The sequence below is a fragment of the Apium graveolens genome, chromosome 4, assembly GCF_009905375.1.
Source record: "Apium graveolens cultivar Ventura chromosome 4, ASM990537v1, whole genome shotgun sequence".
Lineage (NCBI taxonomy): Eukaryota > Viridiplantae > Streptophyta > Magnoliopsida > Apiales > Apiaceae > Apium > Apium graveolens.
Window position 1 is genome coordinate 180,771,552 of NC_133650.1, and position 25,408 is coordinate 180,796,959.

Genomic DNA, 25,408 nt, shown 5'->3' on the forward strand with positions numbered 1-25,408 from the left:
CTTTTCCTTCTTCACTTGACTAGATTATGCTAAAATGAAGTTTTTGGAAACTGATCCATATTTTTCATTTAACTTGGCAAGTTTGGATTTACTCACAGATTGCTCATAACCGACGGATGAGGATTTATGTCACTCGACGGATAATCCTTTTGGTTATCCGACGGATGACTCTCATCATCCGTCGAGTCCACATCTGTTAGCAATCCTTCAACCAAATTGGATTCTAGCTTCTCCTTATTCTTCTTCCAGGCTGCATCACAGAAGGACTCAATACCTTGAACTTTGGTGATTTGAGCATGAACATCTCTAGATGTTTTCCATGCCTTAATCACCTCATGTTCTCGTTCAAGTTCCTTCTTCAAGATCTCTTCTTTCTTCAAGGACTCAGTTAATTCATCCTTAGCAATTTTACACTCAATTCTCAATTTTTCAAATTCAATAAACTGAGATTCTAGCACATTATTCCTCTCACTTAAAAACAAATTGTTTTCTTTGATTTTAGTGTTTTCCTTAGTAAGAGACTTAAGTGTAACATGCAAATGATATAATTCTGTAGACATGTCATTTATTGCATCATTACACTCAGCTTTATATAAATATGCAAGGTTAGTGGTGATTACCTGATTACTTGAAGAACTTGTCTCTATTTCATCAGACTTGGCCATTAGGGCTAGATTGACATAGCTGACATCCTCATTCTCATCCAGACCATCTGCTGCCCAATCATTTTCTTGTGTAATGAAAGCCCTTTTCTTTTGTTTGAGCAACTCAAAATATTTCTGTTTATAATCCACATGCTCAAACTTCTTCTTGCTGGAATCTGACTTTCGACACTCACTCGCAAAGTGCCCTGCCAAGCCACATTTGAAACATTTGAATTTAGATTTATCCACCATGTTTATATTTGGCTTAGCTGCTCCAAAGTTCTTCTTGAACTTGAACTTGGCAAATCTTCTGGAAAGAAATGCTAGATGTTCATCAATGTCATTCATATCATCTTGGCTCAAAGAAACTTCGGTTTCTGCTACCAGCCCCTTGCCCTTGTTTTCACAGACCTTTGAAGTAGACTCAACAGCTTCTATCTTCATCTCCTTCTCCTTTTCTAACTCAGCAACCAGTGCAATGGATCCTCATTTCTTTCTCCCTTTCTCCATTCTTTCATCTTGCTCTATTTCAAGCTCATAAGTCTTTAGAATGACATACAGTCTCTCTAGTGTAAACTCCTTGTATTCTTGTGAGTTTCTCAAGGAGACTGTCATTATTTCCATTCTTTTGGTAGGGATCTCAGAAATTTGAGGTTAGAATCTTTTATTTGGTAGACTCTTCCATGCAACTTCAGAGCATTCAGGAGCTTTTAAAATCTACTAAAGATATCAATGAGAGTTTCACTTTCTTCAAAGTGGAAATGCTCATATTGCTAAATTAGTAGCTACATCTTGTTTTCTCTTACTTTTTCAGTGCCATCACAGATAATCTGTATTGTATCCCAAACTTCCTTGGCAGTTTTACAATTGATGATGTTGTCAAACATGTCACCATCAACTCCATTAAACAGAATATTCATGGCCTTCTTGTCCTTCCTGACTTGTTCAATATCAGGATATGACCATTCATGCCTTGGCTTGGGAACTGATGGCTCATTTCCAGTTGCAACTCTCATTGGCACATGAGGGTCTCTCTCTCTATGCAATCTACATAGGCCTCATCTTGAGAAAGTAAATGAAGATGCATCTTAACCTTCCAGTGATGGTAATTATCTTTGTCCAGAAAAGGAATCTTGACTCCAACATCCTTCTTGTTCATCTTGCTGTTTGTTGTGAACTTTAAACTCTTTGTTCTTCAAGAGCTTGCTCTGATACCAATTGTTAGTCCCTAACAATGCAACAAGAATTACAGAAGGGGGGTTGAATGGAATTCTTGAACCTTTTTCAAAAATATAAAATGTTCTAACTTAAGATATATATGACAGTGTTTTGATTTACAAAGTGCGGAATAACAAGTTAAATATGAATCAAAACACAAAGTAATAAAAACATAAGTTTTTAAAACTTTCTGGTGGATTAGAAAGTATCCACCAGATATATATATATATATATATATATATATATATATATATATATATATATATATATATATATATATATCGAGAGAACTCTGTGAAGCTTGAATAGCTCACAGCTGCTTACACAATAAGAACAACTAAACTTACAGAGAAATGCTAAGAATACAGCTTACAAATGTTTCTCTGAGAATTTACTTGCTTAGTCTTGTTGTTGTTCTAATTGCTACTCTTGGTTTATATATCACCAAGATTACACAGTAATAAGACAAGATAATAAAAACAAAACCTATCAAGTCTAATACTATGCTACTTCATTACTCTATTCCAGCATCTTTGAATAACTTCATAAGAGCATGAAAAATGGTAATGCTTCTTTATTCTCAAAAACCCAGTTGAATAGGCTTCCACATTCCTTTTGCATACACTCGATGCATGTGACTGTGTTGTCACTGTCAACAGATGTTTGAATTGATTATCCGTCGGGTACATGATCATCCATCGGGTTGCCTTGTTGATCATCCGTGGAGTAGCATTGTTGATCATCCGTCGGGTAGCTTTCTGGCACTTGACTTTATTTCATTTATGCAGAATTACAAGACATCATCTATGTACAATTAATTAACCTATTCTGCATATCTAATTAAAGTCAACATGACTTATATGCTACTACAGAATCTAAACAAAGGAGTTTGCAGAAATGTGCTACATGACTTATTGTTACATAAGCTACTCACTCGATGGATAATAAATCATCATCCGTCGGGACTATATTGAGTCATCCGTCGGGACTATATTCTTTATCCGTCGAGTGCTACAAAATACACTAAGTTGAATCTACCAAGGTGTTTTGTTAATAAAATCATCAAGTTCACAACATATACACAACAAAATCTACTAAGGTGTTTTTGTTAATATAATCATCAAGTTTACAACATATTCCCAACAAAATACTTCCAAATGTATCAGGGAAGATGGATAAGACCACACAACCAAGTGAAGAGATTATAGTTGGTAACCATTTCCTCAAAGTGTAAGTGTGTGAGATTTCTGTTTAGTCATCTCACAATGTGTTTCACTCCACTCTACATTCAAATTTTTTTCACTCAGTCTCACAATGTGTCACTCACTCAAAGCTCCAAACATCCAAGTGTACCTGCAAGAAAATCCTTTTTATTGAAAAGTTGTCTTCCATCTTCAAGGATGGAAACTCTCAATCAAGAGATTCAGAAATTTTCCTTTTGAGAGGGAAATTAGGATTCTTTTAAGTGGCAGAATTCCTTATATCCCTCAACTTCCATGAAGAAGTTTACCTTATAAACTCGTCAAATAATATCGGAGTCCTCATTTACAAGTTAAAATTTTGACTAAAGTGAAAATCATTGCCAGATTTGAATTCTAAGAAGATAATCAATAATCACTAATATGTCATTAGGGATCAAAGATTTCTTCTGAAGTCTGTGAAGAATTATCAGAGATAATGATTCAGGAACAGGAGCCCAAATTCAAAATCAAAGATGATGAACCGAGCAATGATCCAAGAATCTTACCTTTATCAAAGATCATGAACCTGTAAGTAAATCAGAGGTTCAAAGTCTTGATCCAATCCAAGATCAAAGTGCAAGGCTTTGAAGGCCAAGATCTAAGGATTAAGATCCAATTATTTTTAGTGACCTTGATATGGTTCAACAACAATTGCTACGTCAATACCTTCCTTGTGTGTGTATCTCACGTGTGCATAGGAATTATTTAGATCAAGGGTTAGTGACTCTCATTCAGATGCCCGGCTGATAGACGAATTTCAATAGATTACTTTTTGTTGGGAGAATGCACCTAGTACCAGTTTATATGCCTTTTTAGCTCTATATTCTTTTGAGAGCATACAAATAGTTTACAGATGTCTCGAGGTTTAGATACTTCACTACTTTGTGAGAGATAGAGCTGTAAGGTTGACCAATCCTTCCTTATGTGGTGCTGCTTGGCACTATCTCCCTCATTCTCAGTGCTAGTGTGTGTGCCCCAGAAACAACACTATCATATTTATGTTATGAGACATTTGGATTATTAATTATGATTTTATGGATTATTCTTTAAAAAATTATTATATCTTTATTTTCTGTGATAAAAGGTTAGATTAATAAATGTCCTTCAAATATGATATGTAAATCTATATCTCTAAGTACGTGACTTAAAAATGAGATTATGAGAATAGTATTGATATTCCTAAAGGTCCCTAGTCAAGTATTATTGTTAAGGGACGATGATAATACATTGACACTAGTGTATTTATTGACTGATGATCACATCTCATTGATCATAGGTATGGTGATACTAAAGTCAAAACACAGGCACGTATTAGATACATGGTGCTGGATTGACCCGTTGTGAGATGCTACATGTTTATAGTATCATAAGTTAATCTCACAGTGATAATGATGTATTGGTCCTTAGACCTGAAGTCATTGTATTTCTATACGAGAATTAATATACTTTGATTCTATTAAAAGTTATTCTTAACTGGGTAGTAATAAAAGTAAATATTGAGTATATTATGAATCGTATGGGAAAATATGAGTAATCAAGATGTGATTTAACCCTCCTATTTTAGGAGTGATATTATTGGCCTTTTGTTTGAGTGAGACTATGAAATGCATGGTCGTGCTCAAATATTGATTTGTTTATATAGTGTACTCATCGATCAAGAAAATAAAGATTAAATTATGAAAAGCATGACACAAACCATGCCTCGAGTTTAATCCAAAATATCAAGTTTAAAAGGATTATATTACATGGAACATTTGTCGCAAAAGGTTTAATCGAATCACCGATTTATTATTATTACTTGGATAGTAATGATGTATTATTAGATGTCGCTCACAATTTATGTCGCTCACTATTTATAATTTTATTATCGGATAATAAAATTATTTTCAACTTAATAATAACCTATAGGGTCACACACAGAGAACACTTGAAGGGGAATTTATAAAAATAAAATATGAATCAATTTATTTATAATATTAATTAAGTTGGACTTAATTAATTAATCAAACAAGAAATCTGATTTCATTAGAATTCGAAATATATTTAAATATTAATTAAGTATGACTTAATTAGTTATTTAAATTAGAATTCAAAGTTTATATAAATTAAAGGCTCAATCATATTATGGGCTAAAAAGCTTGTTTATGTACTCTATAAATACATTTCTTTCTAGACTGGTTAACCTAATGTTATTTTGGCTAGCCTTTTCAGAAAGAGAGATATAAAGAGAAACAACCTTGGATGCTAGTACATCGTTCCTCGTTCGAAGATCAAGTGTTCGTGTGGATACCGGTAGAGACGTAAATCGTATATATGAGATACGTGGTGATTCAAGCTTGGACCTCCATTATTCATCAATTGTTAAAGCTTCGTTTAAGGTAAACATCTAATCTCCAAATTAAATGTCTTATTTCGCAAGGATCCTGCGTTTGGGGTTTCGTTTTCATATTTATTTTTTATTTTTCGTTACGTTTGTGCTACGAACCCCAACACTCAGCACAACTCCAAAACCAAATGGTTAATTTGTCTAACCACCAAGTTGATATCTCAAGAAAAATCAGGTGAATCAGAGCAAAATATAGTGAATATATCAGAGTAATGTAAGGATACTGTTTGAGAAGTGTTTGGTTCTATGCCTTGGGTCAGAACCTGTGGGGTATGATAGGCTCATAGTCAGTTCCTAAAACCACTGAGGGTTGATGATCACAAACTTTCAAAGTGCCAGATCATAGAATTTAGTGATCAAGGTCAGAGTGATTCAGGAGCTTTACTTACCACCACACAGATTCATGAAGGATGTCTCGGATGATTGTACATTCCGATTCTTTTGACAATTCTATATATTCATATCTTATTAGCTTAAAACAGTTAATGTTAGTCCAACACAAAGGGGATAAGAACTATTTTAAAATAATAAGAATGATATAAAGTAATCAGAGTTTAGCATTGCATGATCAGAGTTTAGAGTCATAAAGTCAATTATTTATGTCAAAAGTGTATTTAACAAGACTAAACCAAAGTTAATTAGTCACATCAAGACTAGTAATACATTACTATCTCTCGAGCATAATTACATAATTGTTGGTTGATATAGTCTGTATTCCTCATCTTTACGGCTAAATAGATTATTAATATGTATATAAATGTATGTGTAATTATATTAATTTGGTGCATATAATATGTTTTTGTATATAATTTTTAGTATTAGAGCACAAAATTGATAATATTTAAATAACATTCCCACAACTTCAGCTAACTTTTTATTTTTTTGTACCCACCTGTTGAGCAGATAGTTGGACAATGCCGAAAATTTCAGTTGCTGGACAAATTATTACAGAGCTATTAGCTCGGAAACTAAAAGTGTGCTATTAGTGATTTTTTTATTTTTCTCATAATTTTCCATGAACAGGTTCTCATTTTTTCTCGGTGGACCAGTTTTTGGATATAATGCATTACTACACAAACTCCATTTCCTTTTCAGATATAGACACATATTGCTCAGTAATCAATATTAATGGACTCTACTTTTTTTCTTTCCAATATTGAAATAACATGTTTTATGCGTATGCACATGCTTGGTAGTATATGCAATCTGATTTCCTTGTACCTTGACATTTTTAAAGGAGATACTCATTTTCTAAAGAACTTTTTGAAATTAACAAGTTTCCTTTATTAGGATGCTCCTTGAAGGAGATACTCAGGTTTACCGAGTAAAAAATCTGTAATTTCTTAGAAGTGAAATCCTTCAACCAGTTTTTATACACTTTGCAATTTGTCAGGGGAATCAAAGCAGCTCTTGCAAGGACCAAAGTAGTTCTAGCATAGTCATAAATTTCAGGCGCATAGGTTTTTTACACACTCTGCAATTTGTTCTTATGGACTCTTGATTTGGCTTCTAGTTCTTGTACTGACTCTGGCCATATAGGCAACCTTTTCACAAAATGAGCCTAGGAGAAAAGCTCAGATGCTGGTAGTTTTATTCTCTGTCCTTTATATAAAAGAAATTTGAAGGTCTTCCAAGTTGCTTCGGAGATATCAAATTCATCTATACATCTAACTTGGTAATGCTAACATTCATTCTACACTGCCTCACTGTGACATGTACCACTAAAGCTTTTTCTCCAAGGGAATTTATGTTATATTAATCAATTATATGTCAGGCCCTATTTATTGCATTAATTTGACAACTTGACACTATAAAACCTTATATGTAGTTTAAAGGCAAAATAAAAGATGGTGACTGGGCTTAAAATCAAAGGAAATTTGTAAGTCATATCTACTGTTTTATTAGATGGTTCTTCATCTTAAAGATGATCAACTAGAGTGAGTGCCTTGAGCAGTGCATGCTCTGTGATCTCGTTAAGAAGCATTTCTAGTTTATCAGCTACCCCGTCTGGACGAGAAAGCCCGAGGAAATTACCAAAGAGAAGAGTGATGAAGAAAATGTAACTCGAATTTACGTGTAATGGATGTTTATTTACATAACAATGCATGGGGTCGGTATAATAATTGATCTTTTATTTATTTGGTGTGGTCTTCAATTTTTTTCGGTTGATATTTTTTTGGTTAATATATGAATAAACATTGATAACTATATAAACAAAGAAAACAAACATCTCCAGCAACAAAAGAAGGATACAATATAAAACTGATGTCTAAAAAAATAAATAACAATCATACAATACAAAAAACTAATGTCTAAAAGTATTAAAGACATAAGTTATCAAATAAAAATGATGTCTATTACATTATTTGTTTATATGGTACTGATGTCCAGTGGTCTCTTACCGATGTCTAAAAACTGGACCTTTTTCTACACATGCAAAGACATCTTTTAAAATTTTTTAACATCAGTTTATAACCGATGTCTATTGCTCTATTTCTTGTAGTGATACATCAAAGAAATCCAACAAAGCATCACATGGGTCATCTCCATTCCAAAATCTTCACAGTCTTCAATACTTTCAACGAGTTGCAGTTGAAATTCTGTTGTTCTTCAATGGTAAGTATGAATATATATATAGTTAACTTGACCCTCATGTCAACATCCTTCCCCATAAATTTTAGAGAGATGGAGAGAGAATTTTACCATCTCCATTTTAAACCACAGCAACTGCCAAAATTAGATTGCAATCCTTCCAATAATATTCACTAATTTTTTCTTGCAAAGGTTTGGCAGGACTCCTAACAAAATTATTCTCACTCTTGGGCATGGCTGCATGTGTCAATTCTAGCTGAATTTCCACACATAATGGAAGAATATATCACCAGTCGTATATGTTATTAGCCACATTAAAGATAAGATTCAAGTTACTGCCAAAAATTCCATCTCTATCTTTCATTGATTTAAGTTACAATCATATAACGGATCTTTATACGAACACACCAGATAATCAAACTAAACATTGAAATATAAATACATTTTGGATTTCCATCTTTCTAATACTCACTTATGTTGTTTGTACGTTCAATTGATGATGATAATTAAATTAGGCTAATCGACATTTTAGGGCACAATTTGAAACAAAATGTTCCATAGTTGGAAAACTGGCCCCAAATTGCACAAATAGCAAATTAAAACGCAAATTTATGTTGAATTTAAAAAAAAAACGTAAACATTTCCCCTTAGTTATATTTTTACCCGATTACTATTATACATAACATCATTGAAACATATTAAATATTTTTTCTTGTAATTGGTAAAATATGTTAAATGTGTGCATGATAGTGCGGTCCGTTGTGGTAGAAGAGAAGGATTATACGGACGAGAATGAAAACTCAGACGTGGAGGTTGGTGAAGGTGACGATGAAGGTGATGGTGACAGTCACATAAATGATGAAGACGAGGAGATGATATAATGATTAGTTTGACAAATTTATTTTTAGTAGTTATTTTGTTGGTATGGTTGTTGTGGACTTTTAAGTATGATTGATATGAACTTTAATATAGTCGTCTTGTTTGTATGCCCGCTCAGGCGAGATTTAACATTTGGATTTGTTTAATCAATGAATTTGGATTTAATTATTTTTTTGGATTGGATTTTTAGTATTGGGATTGTTAGTTAGAATTGTAAAAGTTTGTAAATTGTAAGTTGATTTGGTTTGATTTAGGAAAATGTTTTGGTACTGAAAAATGGTACATTGTAATTCATTTTCAGCAAAAAAAATAATTAAAAACCATAAAACTAACCAGTAAAAGATATAACTGACCGTTATTTACCATAAGATTTACCATAAAACCGACCGTAGGACATTATAACCGTCTTCCTTAATCAAACAGCCGACCGTCACCTTTAGATGTGGTCGATTATAATATGGTATGTTATGTGAGTTATTTTTTGCTTCTGTTAAAAAATCGACCATAACATGAGGTATGATTTCGGTCGGTTTTATGCGGAGTCAACAATCTTTAAAATACAAAATCGACCACTTATTACGGTCGGTTATATGCAATCCTGCCGACTCGACTGAAAACTATCGACACGTGTCCAAAAAAATGGCCCATATTTCTATGGTTCCAAAATATCATAACTGATCGCGTAACTGGTCGGTTATAAGTGTTAAACACGATCAATTTGCTTAACCGACCAAGCTAAAACCGAGGATGACAAACTGTCGATTTTAAACTTATAATCGACCGCTTTTGTACATAACCGACTAATATAGGTGGTCGACTATAACTTCTTTTTTTGTAGTGAAAATTGGTCCAAATGGCACAAATAGCATATTAAAATGCAAATTTATGTTGAATTTCAAAAAACATAAACATTCCCCCTCATTTATATTTTTACCCGATTACAATTATACATAACATCATTGAAACACGTGACATTCCTTTTAGCTAAAATTGTTATAGCCAACTAATTTAGCCAACACCCAATGGACATGTTCTTGGCCAAAAATTGTAACTATCCATTTATGACATTGCAATTAGGCCTGTCAATGAAGCGGGGATCCAATCCAATCCGGGTCCTCTTTAATGGACATGGAGCGACTTGAAAATTATCTGATGCGCAACCTGATCCGATAAGGAAAATCCGAATAATAAATGGATTGGATATAGATTTAAGTCGATCTGATCCGGTTATCCATGACCCGATTCGTTTAATTATATATATAATATATATTATATATAAATATATAATATAATAGAACATAATATAATATATTAATAATAGTATATAATCTAACATCGAAGTATCTAACTACAATTACACCTCTTTAAAGTTATAGGGTCGGAACCAAGAAAAAATATTACTTTAGCGAGTTTATTACTTTTCCGGGAGTATTATGTTAGGACCGGAGAAAAATATTATTATAGCGAGATTATTACTTTATCGATTATTACTTAATCGAGGTTAAATGTAGTTGACACTAGATAGGCCTAACCCTAAACCTAATACTTATAACGTGATCTTATTTATTTGCAACATCGGGAAATTAATGCTCTCGGACATGTGCATGTTTTTTTCCAATTGTGTACATGTATTTTCTATTTAATTCTATAAAAAGGACATCAAACTAAAGATATAGTTTTATAAGATGAAGTGAGTATTCTATTCATGTCAAATAAGGGTGAGTGTTGACTGGCTAAAAAAAATTAGTAAATATAAATGAATTAATGGATATCCGAAATCCGATCCGTTATCCATTAAACTAAATGGAGCGTATATAGATTGATATGTAAAATATCAGGGTTATAATCCGATCTGATCCGAATCCGATAAATTTAAATGAATTTGGATATTTGGATATAAATTTAGGCGAATTCGATCCGTAAACAGGTCTAATTGCAATAGAATGTTGTTGAAAATCTGTTGCTGTCTTAATGATGTCGCTATCTCCGTTGAAACACTCCAATTGTGTAACACTAAAAAATACTGGGTGTAAATTTATAAATTATTTATGCTTGCTCGATAATGGATTTCCGTGATGTTCTTCTTCCCGCATGTTGAACTCGTAAAATCAATATGGTGGTGTCCCGGCCCGTTCCAGTCTATAAAAATTTTGAACTCCAATGAAACTTACATTCCCCAAGTCCAACTACTGGTCCGACTTTATACTACTATTGTACCCCAGGAAATAAAAACACAATATGTATACTTTGTCCAGATTGGCCACCATAGTTCACCAACTAAATTTTGAAATTAGAGACTGATGACTCTACCTACATGAAGTAATAGACACTATATTAATCCTACTCGTACGAATATTATAACCTAGCTACATGGTAATTCCGTAAATATTCTAACCTACCGGATCTGACATACTCACCACAGCTGGTAATCAAATGTGAGTTCTGTCCTTGGAGCTATGTTCTTAGCAGCAAACAGCATGACATGAGGTCTACTTTTGTCTTCATGATCAAAGAGAACCAACTTGGCATATAAATTGGAAGAACAGCTATGCCTGATGAATCTTCCTACATTCCCAAACTTCACAACTTTGGTATCATCACCATCTTTTGAAGTTGAGCCTGACTGCAGAGTAGGAGAGAGGGAGGCTTCAGTACCATAAGAATTTCGATTGTCAAATGCTGATGTGCCAAAATCAATTCTTCCCTCCTCTTGATTGAACCGAAGCAATAGTCCAACTCACAGATGAACCTCCCTTCTGTGATGAAATTTCTTGATCTAACACCCCACCCCTTTGGTGAAGTCCTGAACACCTCTAACTGGAGTTTTATACCATGTTGGCTAATTCGATTTTTGCAATCAGGGGGGCATTTGCAACTAGGACCACACTCATAAACAATAGGCTTCTTTCCAGCAATTAAAACACTATTGTTGACAGGAACCTCATAACTCTTCTTGATGAAGCAAGAACATGGTGTATCTTCGGCACACCCATTGAGGCAAGTACAAAGACTAGGTTTGGAGATGACACACCGCTGAGGTTGGTAAATCATCTTGGTTATGTACTTGAAAGCTGGGTGTTTCTCACAGTCAACAGCGTTGACTACACGAATCTGCGTCTTTTCTTTCCCTTCGGAAATATCATTTACCACGATAGGGCCCACTGATGCTTTCTTAGATTTTTGTGATGCGTTCATTGTGTCCCACCTTATAAGCGTCTGTTGTCCCTGCATTTTATTTAGCTTAAACTTGTAAACTAACCTGCCACATGGCTCCGCCTCTTTCCAACAATCACTTACTATGTACAACCCATCATAAATGAGTTGCGATTTCTTCATGATATTTTGATAACTTCGAATAACTCTTACCGGAGCTTCTTCATCCTTGCTATTCTTTAATGCAAGATTACCTCGTACTAATTTTTGGTCTTCAGGTTTATCAGAATTGGACACAGGATTTCCTCCTTCGCCCATATAAGTCAAGACATCTGAGGATGTATTTTTATCACCATAGCGGTCAGTTGCAATAATGCTGGTGGCCAAAAGTTTTCCATTTATATTCATATAATCTATGCCCGCAACGAATTGTCCATGTAGACCAATAATGACAAGTTCTGCTCTCGACTGAAAGCAGTCACCAAATTCAACACCCGGTACAGCTCCAAGAGATTTGCTTACATTAACCCGTTGGTGGCGCTTTTTAAGTTGCATTGCTGCATCTATATAAATCTTCATACCACCCTTTGCTTTCACTTTCTGTTGTTCTCGCTGAAGCTTTACTAAGGTCTCTTTAAACAGATCTAAAACATTCCTTACCCTGTCACAACAAAGATCTGGCTGATGATCACAGTTCGTTCCTCCAGAAAAACTATTTCCACCAACCAAATGGAACCTCAAATTTGATTTCACACTATTGCTTTGTGATGAACAAACAACACTACATTCACCTCCATCTTTCAACTTTTCTTACTCGCAGAAGATGCAACTGACTTGCCAAACTGAGTAGCTTTTATATTATTAGCACTACCAAAACCTGCTATAACGTTTTTATATTTTTCTGCTGATTCACTTTTACCTTCATCATCTTGAAATCCTAGTTCATCACCCTTTCGTATAATTTCAAGCAAAAGCCCATGTTCCGCATTATTTAGATTCTTTGGAGGACGAGAATCTTCATGAGTTTCAGATAACGAATTTCTGCTATTTTGGTTATTAAAGTACACTGGCGTGGAAATTCCATTTGTACCCGTTATTTCCATTATAGCATTTTTAACAACCTTTGGTGGCTGCATTACTACATTTCCTCTATTTCTCCCCTTGGTAGGGTTGACAGCCTTCTTATCATAAGACAGCTCTGTTGACTTGCCTATTGCAGGAGCTGATGCTGATAAACCAGAAAACAATGATGGTTCGATCTCTCTCCTCTCACTTTGAAGGTTCAGATATTTCACACGATGTTGATCAACTCTCTGGCGCTTGTCATTGCCCTGCTTAGCAAACCCCTCAAAACTAACTTGTTCAAGTGAGCGTTTCGAGTGCATTTTTAGCAAAGAATGTTTACCGATCAGTAAATTCTTCAATTAAGGCTCAATTCAAACTTCTGCAATATTAACCTAAAATATAAGAAGACTGTGAAAGAAACTAACCACAAACAAAAAGTAAATCCAGTATCAGAAAGCATTTCAGATCTAAGACTTAAATAAAGACGGTACATATCAAGCTATCTAAACCCAAAAATAAGTCGACAAATTTATAAATAACATGGCAGAAAATTTTGAGGATTCATAAACTCTCTTCTTAAACATACAAACAATAGAATAACAGAGTAATAACATAGAACAGAAACATGCCAAATATGTGTATGGCTCTTTTTTAAATATCATAATCATGTCTAATCATAAACAAATTTTGTATGAAGTATTCGACCAATATGTGTAATACATGTAATTGGCATCCCTCGTATCTCAAGTGACTACCATAACAGTATAACATACACGATGAATGTATTACGTCCTCGAAACATGCAACATACACTTGCTTCTACAGTTTTATAATCCAAGTCAGTTCCATTACAAACGTTCAAACAACACTATTTATCTTATGAGAAAAAGTAAATACCTAAAAATGATAATTAGGGAATAAGATAAGGTATATCTATAGATGACATAAGCAATGTAGAGTATCAAATGCAGGCAAAACACAAAAAGAAATAGATACGTAATCAGCAGGAGATGTGATTATTTATAACAAATTTACTGTTAAAAGTAAACATGATCATATATTTAATAAATTCCTACATGACGCAAGTGGTGCTGCTAAATTTAATTCCAAATTAGAAACTTAAAATAAAAAAATAATCAAATATGTAGGAAATATCTAAAGCTGCAAACAACATGTGAATAGCTTACCCGTCCCTAAATATGATTAATCGCTGCTATTGAGCAAGTAATTGTACTTGGTGTTTGTAATTAAACTCAACAACACGCACACAGTAAAAATACACAATAAACTCAACAAAGACCTATTTCTACAATCATAAAAATCAAAGTCAATTCCAAAGTCCAAGTCAATTCTATGTATACATGCAGCAGGAAGATGATAAGTGTACAAACTCGTAAACTAATTTTTTTTTTTTAAAAAAAGGAATTAATTGCAAGAGCATGTATAAACACAAAACATATACATATATAGAGTTGCATATACATACACAGGACATGAGTGATTTCAAGTGGCGAGGCTTAAAAAAATTAGGAAAACTAAATGAAAAATCATAACGATCATACACAAAAACAAAGTGATAACACAATCAATTTTTTAAAAGTGTGAGTGTAGAATTAAAAACAAGTGCTGTGTGGATGTCAAAGAACTTACTTTGAAACTAGTGCTAAAATGTGAACAAACACACAAAATTACGTTTACTATTACACAAAACACATACATACACACAAAAAACTTGCTACTTTCAGATGACAGTGCACACAAAATTGAAAATGTAGCATACTTATCATTAATCATGTTCACCGGTACACGCCAGTTCAGTTTTTTACTCCCTTGTTACTTTTACTATTACGTTAAAACCAAACCAAACTTACATGGTATATCCCACAAAAACAGGGTCGGAGAGGATATAAACCAAACCAAACGTACATAGTATATCCCGCAAAAGCAGGGTCTGAGAGTATATGATGTACGCACCTTTTCCTCATTCAAAACAACGAAGAGGCTGTTTCTCAAAAGACCCCCAGCTTGTGTGTAAACATATGTAAATATAGAATATAATTATAAAAAGATATAATACGCAATACCGAATAGTGACTGTTTGTAGTCACTTTTATCTCACATAAAAACACCTTTGATATCTTCAACCCAATCTTGGTTAAGAACACTCGCAAAACTTCTCATGTGTTAATCAAATAACTCCCTATTCAAAAAAGACAAGACATTCTATCTACCAAAAAAATGATTAGTACCAATAATGTATGAAACCCGGAATACAATAATAATAGAATTAAGTACCTTAACAGAATGAATAAACTGACACTATCTGTTACTAACACTGTATGCTACTAACCCCTCAAAATACAAGATCAATCTAACCCATAAGTTAATCAACCACTCTAATTCGATGCCTCAAAGACCTTCTATCTAATACCATATCCCCGCGAAGGTTTAAACAATGCAAATCTAGTGAAAGTAGGTTATCCCACCTTCTTCTAGGCCTTCCTTTCCTTCTCACACCCGGCAACACTAAACCTTCAACTCTCCGCACTGGAGCCGTTATATGCCTCCTCCGAACATGTCCAAACCATCGCAGTCTACCTTCTCTTGCTTTTTTTTTTTTTATTATAGATGCAACTCTTAATTGCCTTCTGAAAAAACCCATCGCAATCTATCTAACAAGGTGCGGCCACAAATCCAACACAACATCCTCATTTCCGCTACCTCTAGGCGTTGTTCTTGGGCCTTCGTTACCGCCCAACATTCCGCCCCATACAATAAAGCTGGTCTAATCGCCCTTCGATAAAATCTTCCTTTTAATTTTAAAGGAATCTTTTTATCACACAGTACTCCTGAAGCAGCCCTCCACTTTAACCATCCAGATTGGATACGATGAGTAACATCGGCATCTATCTTACCATCTTTATGAATCATAGATCTCAAATACTTGAAACTTTCTTTTGGAACTAATTAATGCTCTCCAATTCTAACATCAACCCCCTCTTCATCCGGTTCGTTAATAAAATTACACCACATGTATTTAGTTTTAGAATGACTAACACGCAAGCATGAAGTCTCCAATGTAACTCTCCATTATTCTAACTTCTCATTAATCTCCGATTTTTTCTCATTAATAATACCTATGTCATCCGCAAAAAGCATACACCATCGTACAACATCCTGGATTCCTCTAATGAGTACATCTATAATTATTGCGAATAAAATGGACTTAATGATGATCCTTGATGAAGTCCTATCTTGACTGAAAAATATTGGGTATCACCAACAGGTGTCTTGACACAAGTCAATACTTGAGAATACATTTCTTAAATTGCCCTCACATATATCCAGGACACACCTTTACTCTCCAAACTTGTCCAAATTATGTTGCGCGGAACACTATCATAAGCTTTTTCCAAATCTATAAACACCATATGCAGGTCCGTCCTATGTTCCCTATATTTCTCCATTAAACGCTTAAGAAGATGAATCGCCTCCGTTGTCGACCTTCCAAGCATGAAACCAAATTGATTTTCTGACACTGTAAACTTGATTCTAAGCCTAATTTCAATCACTCGCTCCCATAATTTCATAATATGACTTAAAAGTTTGATACCACGAAAATTACTACAATTCTGCACATCGCCCTTCCACCATACCTCTATAGGTATTTCGTCTGGACCAGTTGCTTTACCTTTACCCATCTTCCTTAATGCCAACTCAATTTCTTCACCATTTATAGGTTTTATATTAGAATCGCAACGCAATTGACGAACTGATTCCCACTCAATATCCTCTCCACTTATACGAGACTCGTTAAATAACTGTCTGAAATAGTGATACCATCTACATTTAATATCATCATCCTTAACTAGCACGCGTGCATTTTCATCCTTAATAAATCTGACAAATCCCAAATCTCGTTGTCTCCTTTCTCGAGCCTTTATTAGTTTATAAATTCCATTTGCTCCCTCATTTGTAAATAGACCTATATACATTTCTTCATAAGCCTTATCCTTCACCTCCATCACAGCCCTTTATGCTAGACATTTTGCTTCCTTATAGAGAATTTTTGTTGTATCAAATTCATCTTGTTCATTGCAGCATATAAGCTCCTTAAAGCATGCTTGTTTAACTTTTCCTCGCTCTTGCACATCCTCATTCCACCACTAAGCCTCTTTTTGATCATGAATTTTCCCCGAGGTTATTCCTATCATATCTTTAGCCACACCCCTAATTAAAGAAGCCAAATGATTCCATATTTGGTTTACATCATCCCAAACAAAGCTTCTTTGTTCCAAACCGATTCTTTTCTTGAAAATCCATACTCTTTCACCCTCCAGATTTTTCCATAAAATACACGGTGTCGTCTCCTGAATACCTACTGTTATCTTTCTCCGCATAAAAATATCCATTACCAACAAATGATGTTGTGTAACATACATCTCCTCCGGAATCACTTTACAATCTTTGTAATTTTTGTTGCATCTTCTCGTAAGAAAATAATCTATTTGCGTGCTACAACCTCCACTCTTAAAAGTAATTAAATGAGCATCTCTCTTTTTGAAATAAGAATTAACTATCACTAATTTATGAGCTAATGCAAATTCTAAAAGAGTACACCCACCTTCATTCCTTATACCATATCCAAAACCCCCATGAGTACCAACATATCCATCGGAATGCTCTCCAATATGGCCATTAAAATCACCCCCGATATATAAAATTTGATCATTAGGTATTGTACTAACTAAATCATCTAAACAATCCCAGAAGAGTTTTTTCTCCTCTTCTCCCAAACCAGCATGCGGAGCGTAGGCACTAACAATATTAACAACCACAACATCCACAACTAGTTTAATCATCATCACCCTATCATTAAATCGAATCACCTCCACTACATTATTCCTCAGTTGTATACTTAACATAATACCAACACCATTCCTATTAGTTACAACACCTGAATACCATAGTTTAAATCCATTGGCTTCCTTTGTCTTAGCACCCTTCCACTTAGTCTCTTGCACACAAATTGCATCAACATATCTTTTCTTTAACCCATCGACAAGTTCCAAAAACTTCCCAGTAAGAGTGCCTACATTCAAAGAACCTACCCTAAAGATAGAATCAACGACCTCTCTATTCCTCCCTCTACTCTCCAAAACACCGCTATTAGAAGTTGTCATCAATGACATTACACCACTTACAAGAAAAAAACACTAAATAAACACAATAAATGACACATAAAATTAAGAACAATGAATAAATTATAAGATACAATACCGAAAGTGATTATCGCAAGTCACTCATTTTTCTTCAGAGATCCACCCAAATAAGATGTATATGATGTATATATCTTTTTAAAAAGTACCCAACAACAATAAAACACCCACAATACCAACCCTTGTATCTCAAACAACATGCAGAACTTGAAGAATTTGTGAATGAATCACAGATTGAGAATTCGATGGGGGAACTCAGCACTGCTTCTTAGAGTTTCGATGAAGATATAGTGCGAGTACTGTAATTTAATTTCTATGATGACTTCCCCAGTAGACCACAATAACATGACATAAAATGATAGTGCTAACTGTTCCGATCACGAATTGAAAGTTCAAACCATAAATTACACACAAGAATTAAAATGACATGTATTACAAACCATAAAAATACTCTTGCTTGGATTTGATTGTATTAGAAGATGGAAGGATCATGGTGTACATGTTGCTGACTGTTGATGAGAATGTTATTTTATCTCACAGTTAAAAGTAATTGTTTTTCCTTTTAGTATCATGTTACTCTTCTTTATTTCCGGTTTGTCAAATTTTCGGATATCGTAAATCATATGAATTATTATTACTAAATTGACCTATATTCTCTCTCTTTACTTGAACAAAATATATAGCACAAACAGATGCTTAATCTAATTAAGGGGCACTACACCATATTTGACCTGTAGCAACACCAAAAAAAAGTATTAAAATGACCAAAAAATATTACCTAAAGCCAAATTATTGGCTATGGTTACACTTTTTAAAAATAAGGGGGTGTTGAATTTGAGCCTGCTACAATAGGGGTCTACGGTTATATTTTTTGAAATTTTGGTAACACCTCTCAATGTGTTACAATAGAGTACCTATAGTTATATTTTCTATTTTTATGGTAACAAGTTGAAAATGTAACCCCAGTTCTGTTGCAACATACCTAACCCTTTAGTAAATAGACTCTTTTGCAACACCATATTAGCTATTGTAACACTCAATTTATTTTTTTGGTAACATTTTTATATCTTATTGTAACATTCTTTTTTAACACTCTGGTATTTTTTTTGGTAAATGAGGTCTAAGCCTCGTAAAATATATAAAATAGAAAGAATTTACACGAGTCACTTCTCAAAATTTCTCTTAGAACAGGCTCTAAGAAAAACAAAGAGAAAAAACAAAAAACAAAAATAAATTACATCAAAAATCAAACCTAACTTAAAATAAGAAAGGCAAAGCTAAAAAACTTAACCAAAAAGCCCCCTCGCAATCTAAAAACAAACACCAGCCCACCATCTCCAAAAAAAGAGCCCAAAAATATTCCTGGCCCATATGGCCCAACAACAACCAAAAGAAAAAGCCTTCCCTGATCCACTCAAATTTGAAGAGAAGAAAAGAAAAGTTCACAAAAATACAACTGCTCTCGGGAAATTCCTGCAGGAAAAAACCAGACCAAAATCAGCACTACACATCATTTGATTTGGAAATCAAGAATCAGCACAAGTAGAGCATAATGTATAATTCTAGCATAGTTATGTTATGCATATCATCCATACATGCTGCCGGTGAATATAATATAATTTCAATATCACAAATAAATGGAATGAAATTCCTGACCCTAGATTACAACAGGAAGCATGGAACAAGGAAGAACAGGTTCACTTACTGATTACATTTAATTTGGGCAGACAATCAGACGACTCCGATTTATTCTCCTTGACATTTGGATCTGCTATGTTGGCAACTTTGGACTCGGTCTCTATGTGCTCAGCAGGAATCTCAGTCAATTTCTCATCAGCCTGCAGTAATTGTGAGAACACAGTGAAATGAAAACACTCTGCTAGCATATCCTCGTCAAAATTTAATTGAATTATTCAAGCGCTTTAAGGGCATAAATAACATTAAAAAAACCAACAAAATTCTTAAAAATCAGTTAATGTAAGGAATCTGGTTACAGGGGACTGCTATAAAGGAATCTGGTTACATAGGATTGCTATAAGCCTATAATCAGGTTGCTAAAGAGGACAAATTTATTTTCCTGAGATGCTCATAGAAGAACAAACTCCAAACATATGCTGAATGGAAATAATTAAAAATGTATATCCATCTTGAGAAAAATGATAAATGCTACATAAGATACATGGTTTCTGAATAGAAGTATACAAATGCGGTAACTAAGAAGGTACATCACATCATCAGGCAATAACACAAAAAATTTAATCATCACCAGTCAAACTTTTATTAAAACATAGATTTAAGATATGATCAGATTATACCCATCACAAGTCATATAGGCTAAAGATGATAAATATCAGATGTTACTTGTTGTTTACTGGATTATAGGTTGTGGATCAATAACACAATTTACATTTTGTATACTTACAGCACATACAGCAACACTGGCCGACGTATACCCATAGATCGTAACATGTGCAAACATGTTCTGGTTACCTGCAGGAGCCGACTAGCCTGATCGCTTGGTAGCAGAGCCAGGAACCGGTCATCTCAATCCCTTAATTCCCAAAATATACGAATCTATTAGTACATAATTTATTAAACTTACGTAATTATTTGACTACATTTTTAAAGACAATTAAATGTTACGCAACATAATTGTATACAGAATCTATTATTACATAATTTAACCATTAAAATTACCTATTTCATATTGTAAGATTCTAGGTATCCATATATTTATCTGTAGTACTAAATAAGATTTCTAGATCCATGCATCATATAATGTAATATAATATAATATAAGATGAACAAGTACAACCTAGTGGTAAGGGTGCACCCTTCCCATGCCTAGGTTGTAGGTTCATATCCTCATCACCAGTCCCTTCAAAAAGTATGTGTACCTATAAAAACAAATACGTGTGTGTGTGAACATAGGCATTTCATTGTGGCAACCCTTACTATGGTCATGGTGCTGAAGAATAATATGACAGAAAAGAGACTTATTGTAAGTTCAGAAGAGACAACTTTCGACGGCTTCATGTCAAGTATTAAACTATCAGCACCTTCATCAAATTTTCCATCAAGATCTCCATCAACCTAACGGGAGAATAATAATGTGAGACATACAGACTGCAACATAACTACGCTCCTTATATTAATGACCATTTATCCACATGAAGTAACATATCTCATGAACATATATGCAAAGTGAACTAATCCATCTTATCAAAAAGCGATTACATATAAGTATAAATGTATTTTAGAATGGTAATCATATATACATATGAGTATATCACATTAAAATACGATCAAATCAAAACGAATATTATGCTGCTAACAAATACTAAGGCACCCCAATCTTGTTGCTCTAGGATATACTTGGAAAAAAAATTATCAGCAGGTGTAAAGTTTCAATCAGTGTATTTTTTATTCTTGTTCAAACATATCCTAGATTTACTGAGTAATTAAATTATAGAAAAATGAGAAGCAAGAGTAAACTATTTACTAGAACATTATATTGGAAGTTGACTTACTGCCATGGATGCATGTTCCATGTCTTCTTTCTTGATTACATAATCATCTGGATTGATGACTTCACCAAAATCATCCCATTCAGAGGAATTTTCATAAAATGGGAACATAGGGGCAACACTAGTTGAAGGTGAAACAAATCCATCTATTAATAAAACATAGTGCATAAAAAACCCTCTAAGATTTTTGTTAAAATCAGTATAGGCAAGCAATCTGCAACTTAAAGATAATATAGAAAATATCCATACCAGTTTCAATGATGCATACACAAAACTCCGGCATGACTAACAAGGCGTGCCTAATATACTTATCCTCAAGCGTCCTGCAAGTTATAACTTCAGGAATTATATACGTAGTGCCAATTGCAACTTAAAATGCAGAACTATGAAAAGCTAGGATTCTTTCTAACCAGCTATTCTTTCTAAATATTTATAAGCAGAAATATTCATCTCATAGCTAGAAAGGCTGCTAACTTTTTTGGTATGCCTTAATATTTAACATAAACTTTGCAATGACCAGTTAGACCACATTCACAGACTAAATTTAGAAATCAATTCCATCATTTACACGCAACACATTTATTGAAACAAACAAAAAAACAACACATATGATTAAACAAAACTTACGAGTAGAGAAACAACAAGAGTCCCGACACATTCACTGAGTATTCATTAACTACAAGTACTATTAAGAATACTATTATGTGCTGTAATACTATTCATTAAGAAATTGTAGATATAAATTTTTAATCAAATTCTTCGATCTGCACGACTCTGTAATACTATTCATAAAGACATTGTAGATATAATTTTTTACCAGTTCTTCGAACTGCACGATTCTGAGCGGAGAACTAACTTCTTCTATAACCGCCACTTGTAGGAGAAATTAAGCTGCTGTATATGTAAATGGTTAACAAAACCTATTCAATTCAATTTCAATAAAATTGTACAAATACGGAGGGAAGAGGGGAGAGAGGGAGAGGGAGGGAGGGAGGGAGGGAGGGAGAGAGAGAGTGAGAGAGAGATTGAACAATAAGAAAGCCCTAATTACCCCTTTTGAAATCCTAATTTACTCCAAGAAGAAAGAGCTACAAACCCTAATTAAAAGCTATAAATCCAATTGAGAAGAAAACCCCTAATTACAAGAACCCGACTCAACTCCCAGCTCTTGAAACATTTTGTTTGAAAACCGATTGAGAAGAGAGTGTTTGTATAACGACCCGTATATTTTATTTATTATTTAAATGTATAATTATGGAATAAATAATTAAATAAAATGATTGTGTGGGTTCAGTCAGTGGATTATTACTTTGTCACTATGAGTATGTGATTACTAGTGTATGGAATTGAATTGTGTGGTTAATTAATGAATTGTATGAGTTTGTATCATTGTTAAAAATGGTGTTATTGCGGTTTTATTTCCATAAATACTTGGATTATCTCTAAAATTGTTTTTATGACTTTATACTTTCAATATTTATTTTTGGGACTTTATAAAATTTAGAAATTAATATTTTATTAATTATTTAGCTCTGTATGATTTTCTGATTACATTTAATTGTAAAATCTGTATTTAATTCCCGAATACTTCAAAAATTATAAAACTCATAATTATTTAAGTTTGGAATATTCCGAGAATTTTAAAATAATTTTTGGAATTTTCAGGATTAATTTCACCCGCGCGTTGATTCGTTTAATCAATAAAAGCGGGTATAAGTGGCGTTTTAGAAATTATTTTAAAATTACGAAATTTATGATTTTGTAAACTTCGGGATATTTGTGACTTTTTAAGACTATTTTCGTAATTTTCTGAATTTGTTTTAAGTGCAGCTCAGACCGTTAATCGTTAAATGCGGATATAAGTTGCGCTCCAAAAATGGTTTAAAACTTATGAAAATCTTATGCCTTATATAATTAATTATTTTATGATTTTTAAAATTATTTCGGAATTTTCTGATAAACCGTTACCCAATCGTTATTACGTTATTTCATTAAATTCAGTCCAGAATTAAGACCGGAGGAAGAGGACACGTGTTAATTCACTTGATACATGTCCAAAACCCCTGCATTTTCAGTTTATACAACTTATGTTTTACAAAATTTAATTAATCAAAAAATTACTCTCTCTCTCATGCTCTTCATCTCTCTCATCTCTCGTCTCTCTCTTAATCTCTCTTAATCTCTCTTAATTTATCTCTCTGAAGTCTCTCTCTCTCTCTCCTCTCTATTCCCTCTTCTCGTTTTGCTGTCCTTGCTGCGTTTCAGCCGCCCCTGTTTCCACTGCCGCCGCCCAATTCCGGTTGGTTCCAGTTGCTTAGTCCTGTTTTTGCTTGATTTTATATGTATATGCGTGTAATCATTTAAGGGATTGTGAGCTTGGTATGTTCTGTGCCGCCGTGTTTCCGGTTGCCGCTGGTTTCTTTCCGGTGAGGCGGCCGGTGGGTGAGCTGTGTGTGTTTGCGTGCGTGTCTTGTGTGTGTACTGTGTGCGCGCGTGTGTTGTGCGTGTGTGCGGTGTTGTGTGCGTTGCGTGTATGTGTCTGGTGAGAGTTGCTGTGTTGTTGGTTTTGATTACTACTGTGTTCCTGTGATTATTTTGACCTTTTACTTTGGAGGTTCGAACTATTATGTGATTTTTGTGGAGAGATTTCGAATGAACCATTCTTGATTTGCGAAATTAAATTTCTGATTATTTCAAAATTTAATCGGTGAAGGTTCGCGTTGGAAACCCGATTGTACGGGTACCCGCAAATTTTTGCCGCCGTTGCCGATGAGCTTCGGCGAGCCGACGGTGGACCGTGATGATCGTTATCTGGGTCCTAAAATTTTAAAATATTAATTTAGTTCATACAGTATTTTCGAGATGTAAATAATCGGTTAATAATAATTAATTGGGTTGAATTATGGTTGAAATTTGTGGAATTTTGGATTGTGTGATTGATTGGTTGTTTTGGGATTTGACGTCGAGTTGTTCGACGGGTAGGCCGATAATCAGAGGAGGTGCTGCCCGAATTTTTGGAAATTAAATTCGAAAATGGGGGACATACCCTGTAATTATCGGAACGTTGAGCGAGTATAAATAGGTGTATACATATATTTTGTGCGGAACCTGATTGTATGTTGTGGTGAATGTTTTCCAGTAACCCTAATTTCGTAAAATAACGAGTATACGTATTTTCTGAAAATGAACACCAAACCGATTTCTCGAAAACGTGAACCCTAACTGTTGGATGTGTTATTGTATTATAATAATGTATATAATTACGAGTCGGGTTTGAATATCGTTGGTTAGAATTGGTATCGAGGATATGTCAAGCATACCTAGACGTCTAACGTAGGGTATTTCGGCTCTGTAGGTTCTAGTCGAAGGACTCAAAAATTGAAGTCGAACTAAAGATAACATAGTGATCAGTCGACAAGCGCAACGAGGTTCCTAAGCGAAGGACCTGAGCGTTGAGGTCGGATCCAAGATAGTTAAATAGTAA

At 34.1% G+C, this 25,408-nt stretch overlaps 1 protein-coding gene and 1 long non-coding RNA gene across 2 annotated transcripts; both read right to left on the reverse strand.

The window, feature by feature from the left end:
- Positions 1-11,266: 11,266 nt before the first annotated feature.
- LOC141719196 (histone-lysine N-methyltransferase, H3 lysine-9 specific SUVH5-like) lies at positions 11,267-13,498 on the reverse strand. Its single transcript, XM_074521580.1, has 4 exons — positions 12,948-13,498; positions 11,702-12,825; positions 11,378-11,606; positions 11,267-11,270 (listed from the first exon to the last, which is right to left on the reverse strand). Exons 1-4 carry the CDS (start codon positions 13,496-13,498, stop codon positions 11,267-11,269), a joined length of 1,908 nt encoding a protein of 635 aa, XP_074377681.1.
- Positions 13,499-20,851: 7,353 nt separating this feature from the next.
- LOC141717581 (uncharacterized) lies at positions 20,852-23,083 on the reverse strand. Its single transcript, XR_012573698.1, has 4 exons — positions 22,742-23,083; positions 22,174-22,247; positions 21,928-22,070; positions 20,852-20,948 (listed from the first exon to the last, which is right to left on the reverse strand). It is a non-coding gene; the product is annotated as an uncharacterized LOC141717581 (long non-coding RNA).
- Between the last annotated feature and the right edge of the window lie 2,325 nt (positions 23,084-25,408).

Coding starts and splice junctions, on each gene's coding strand:
- LOC141719196 (XM_074521580.1), bottom strand. CDS start 13,498: ATGCACTCGAAACGCTCACTTGAACAAGTTAGTTTTGAGGGGTTTGCT. Junction 12,826..12,947: donor AAAGCTACTCAGTTTGGCAA/GTCAGTTGCATC, acceptor TGGTGGAAATAG/TTTTTCTGGAGGAACGAACT. Junction 11,607..11,701: donor CACAGAAGGGAGGTTCATCT/GTGAGTTGGACT, acceptor ATGGTACTGAAG/CCTCCCTCTCTCCTACTCTG.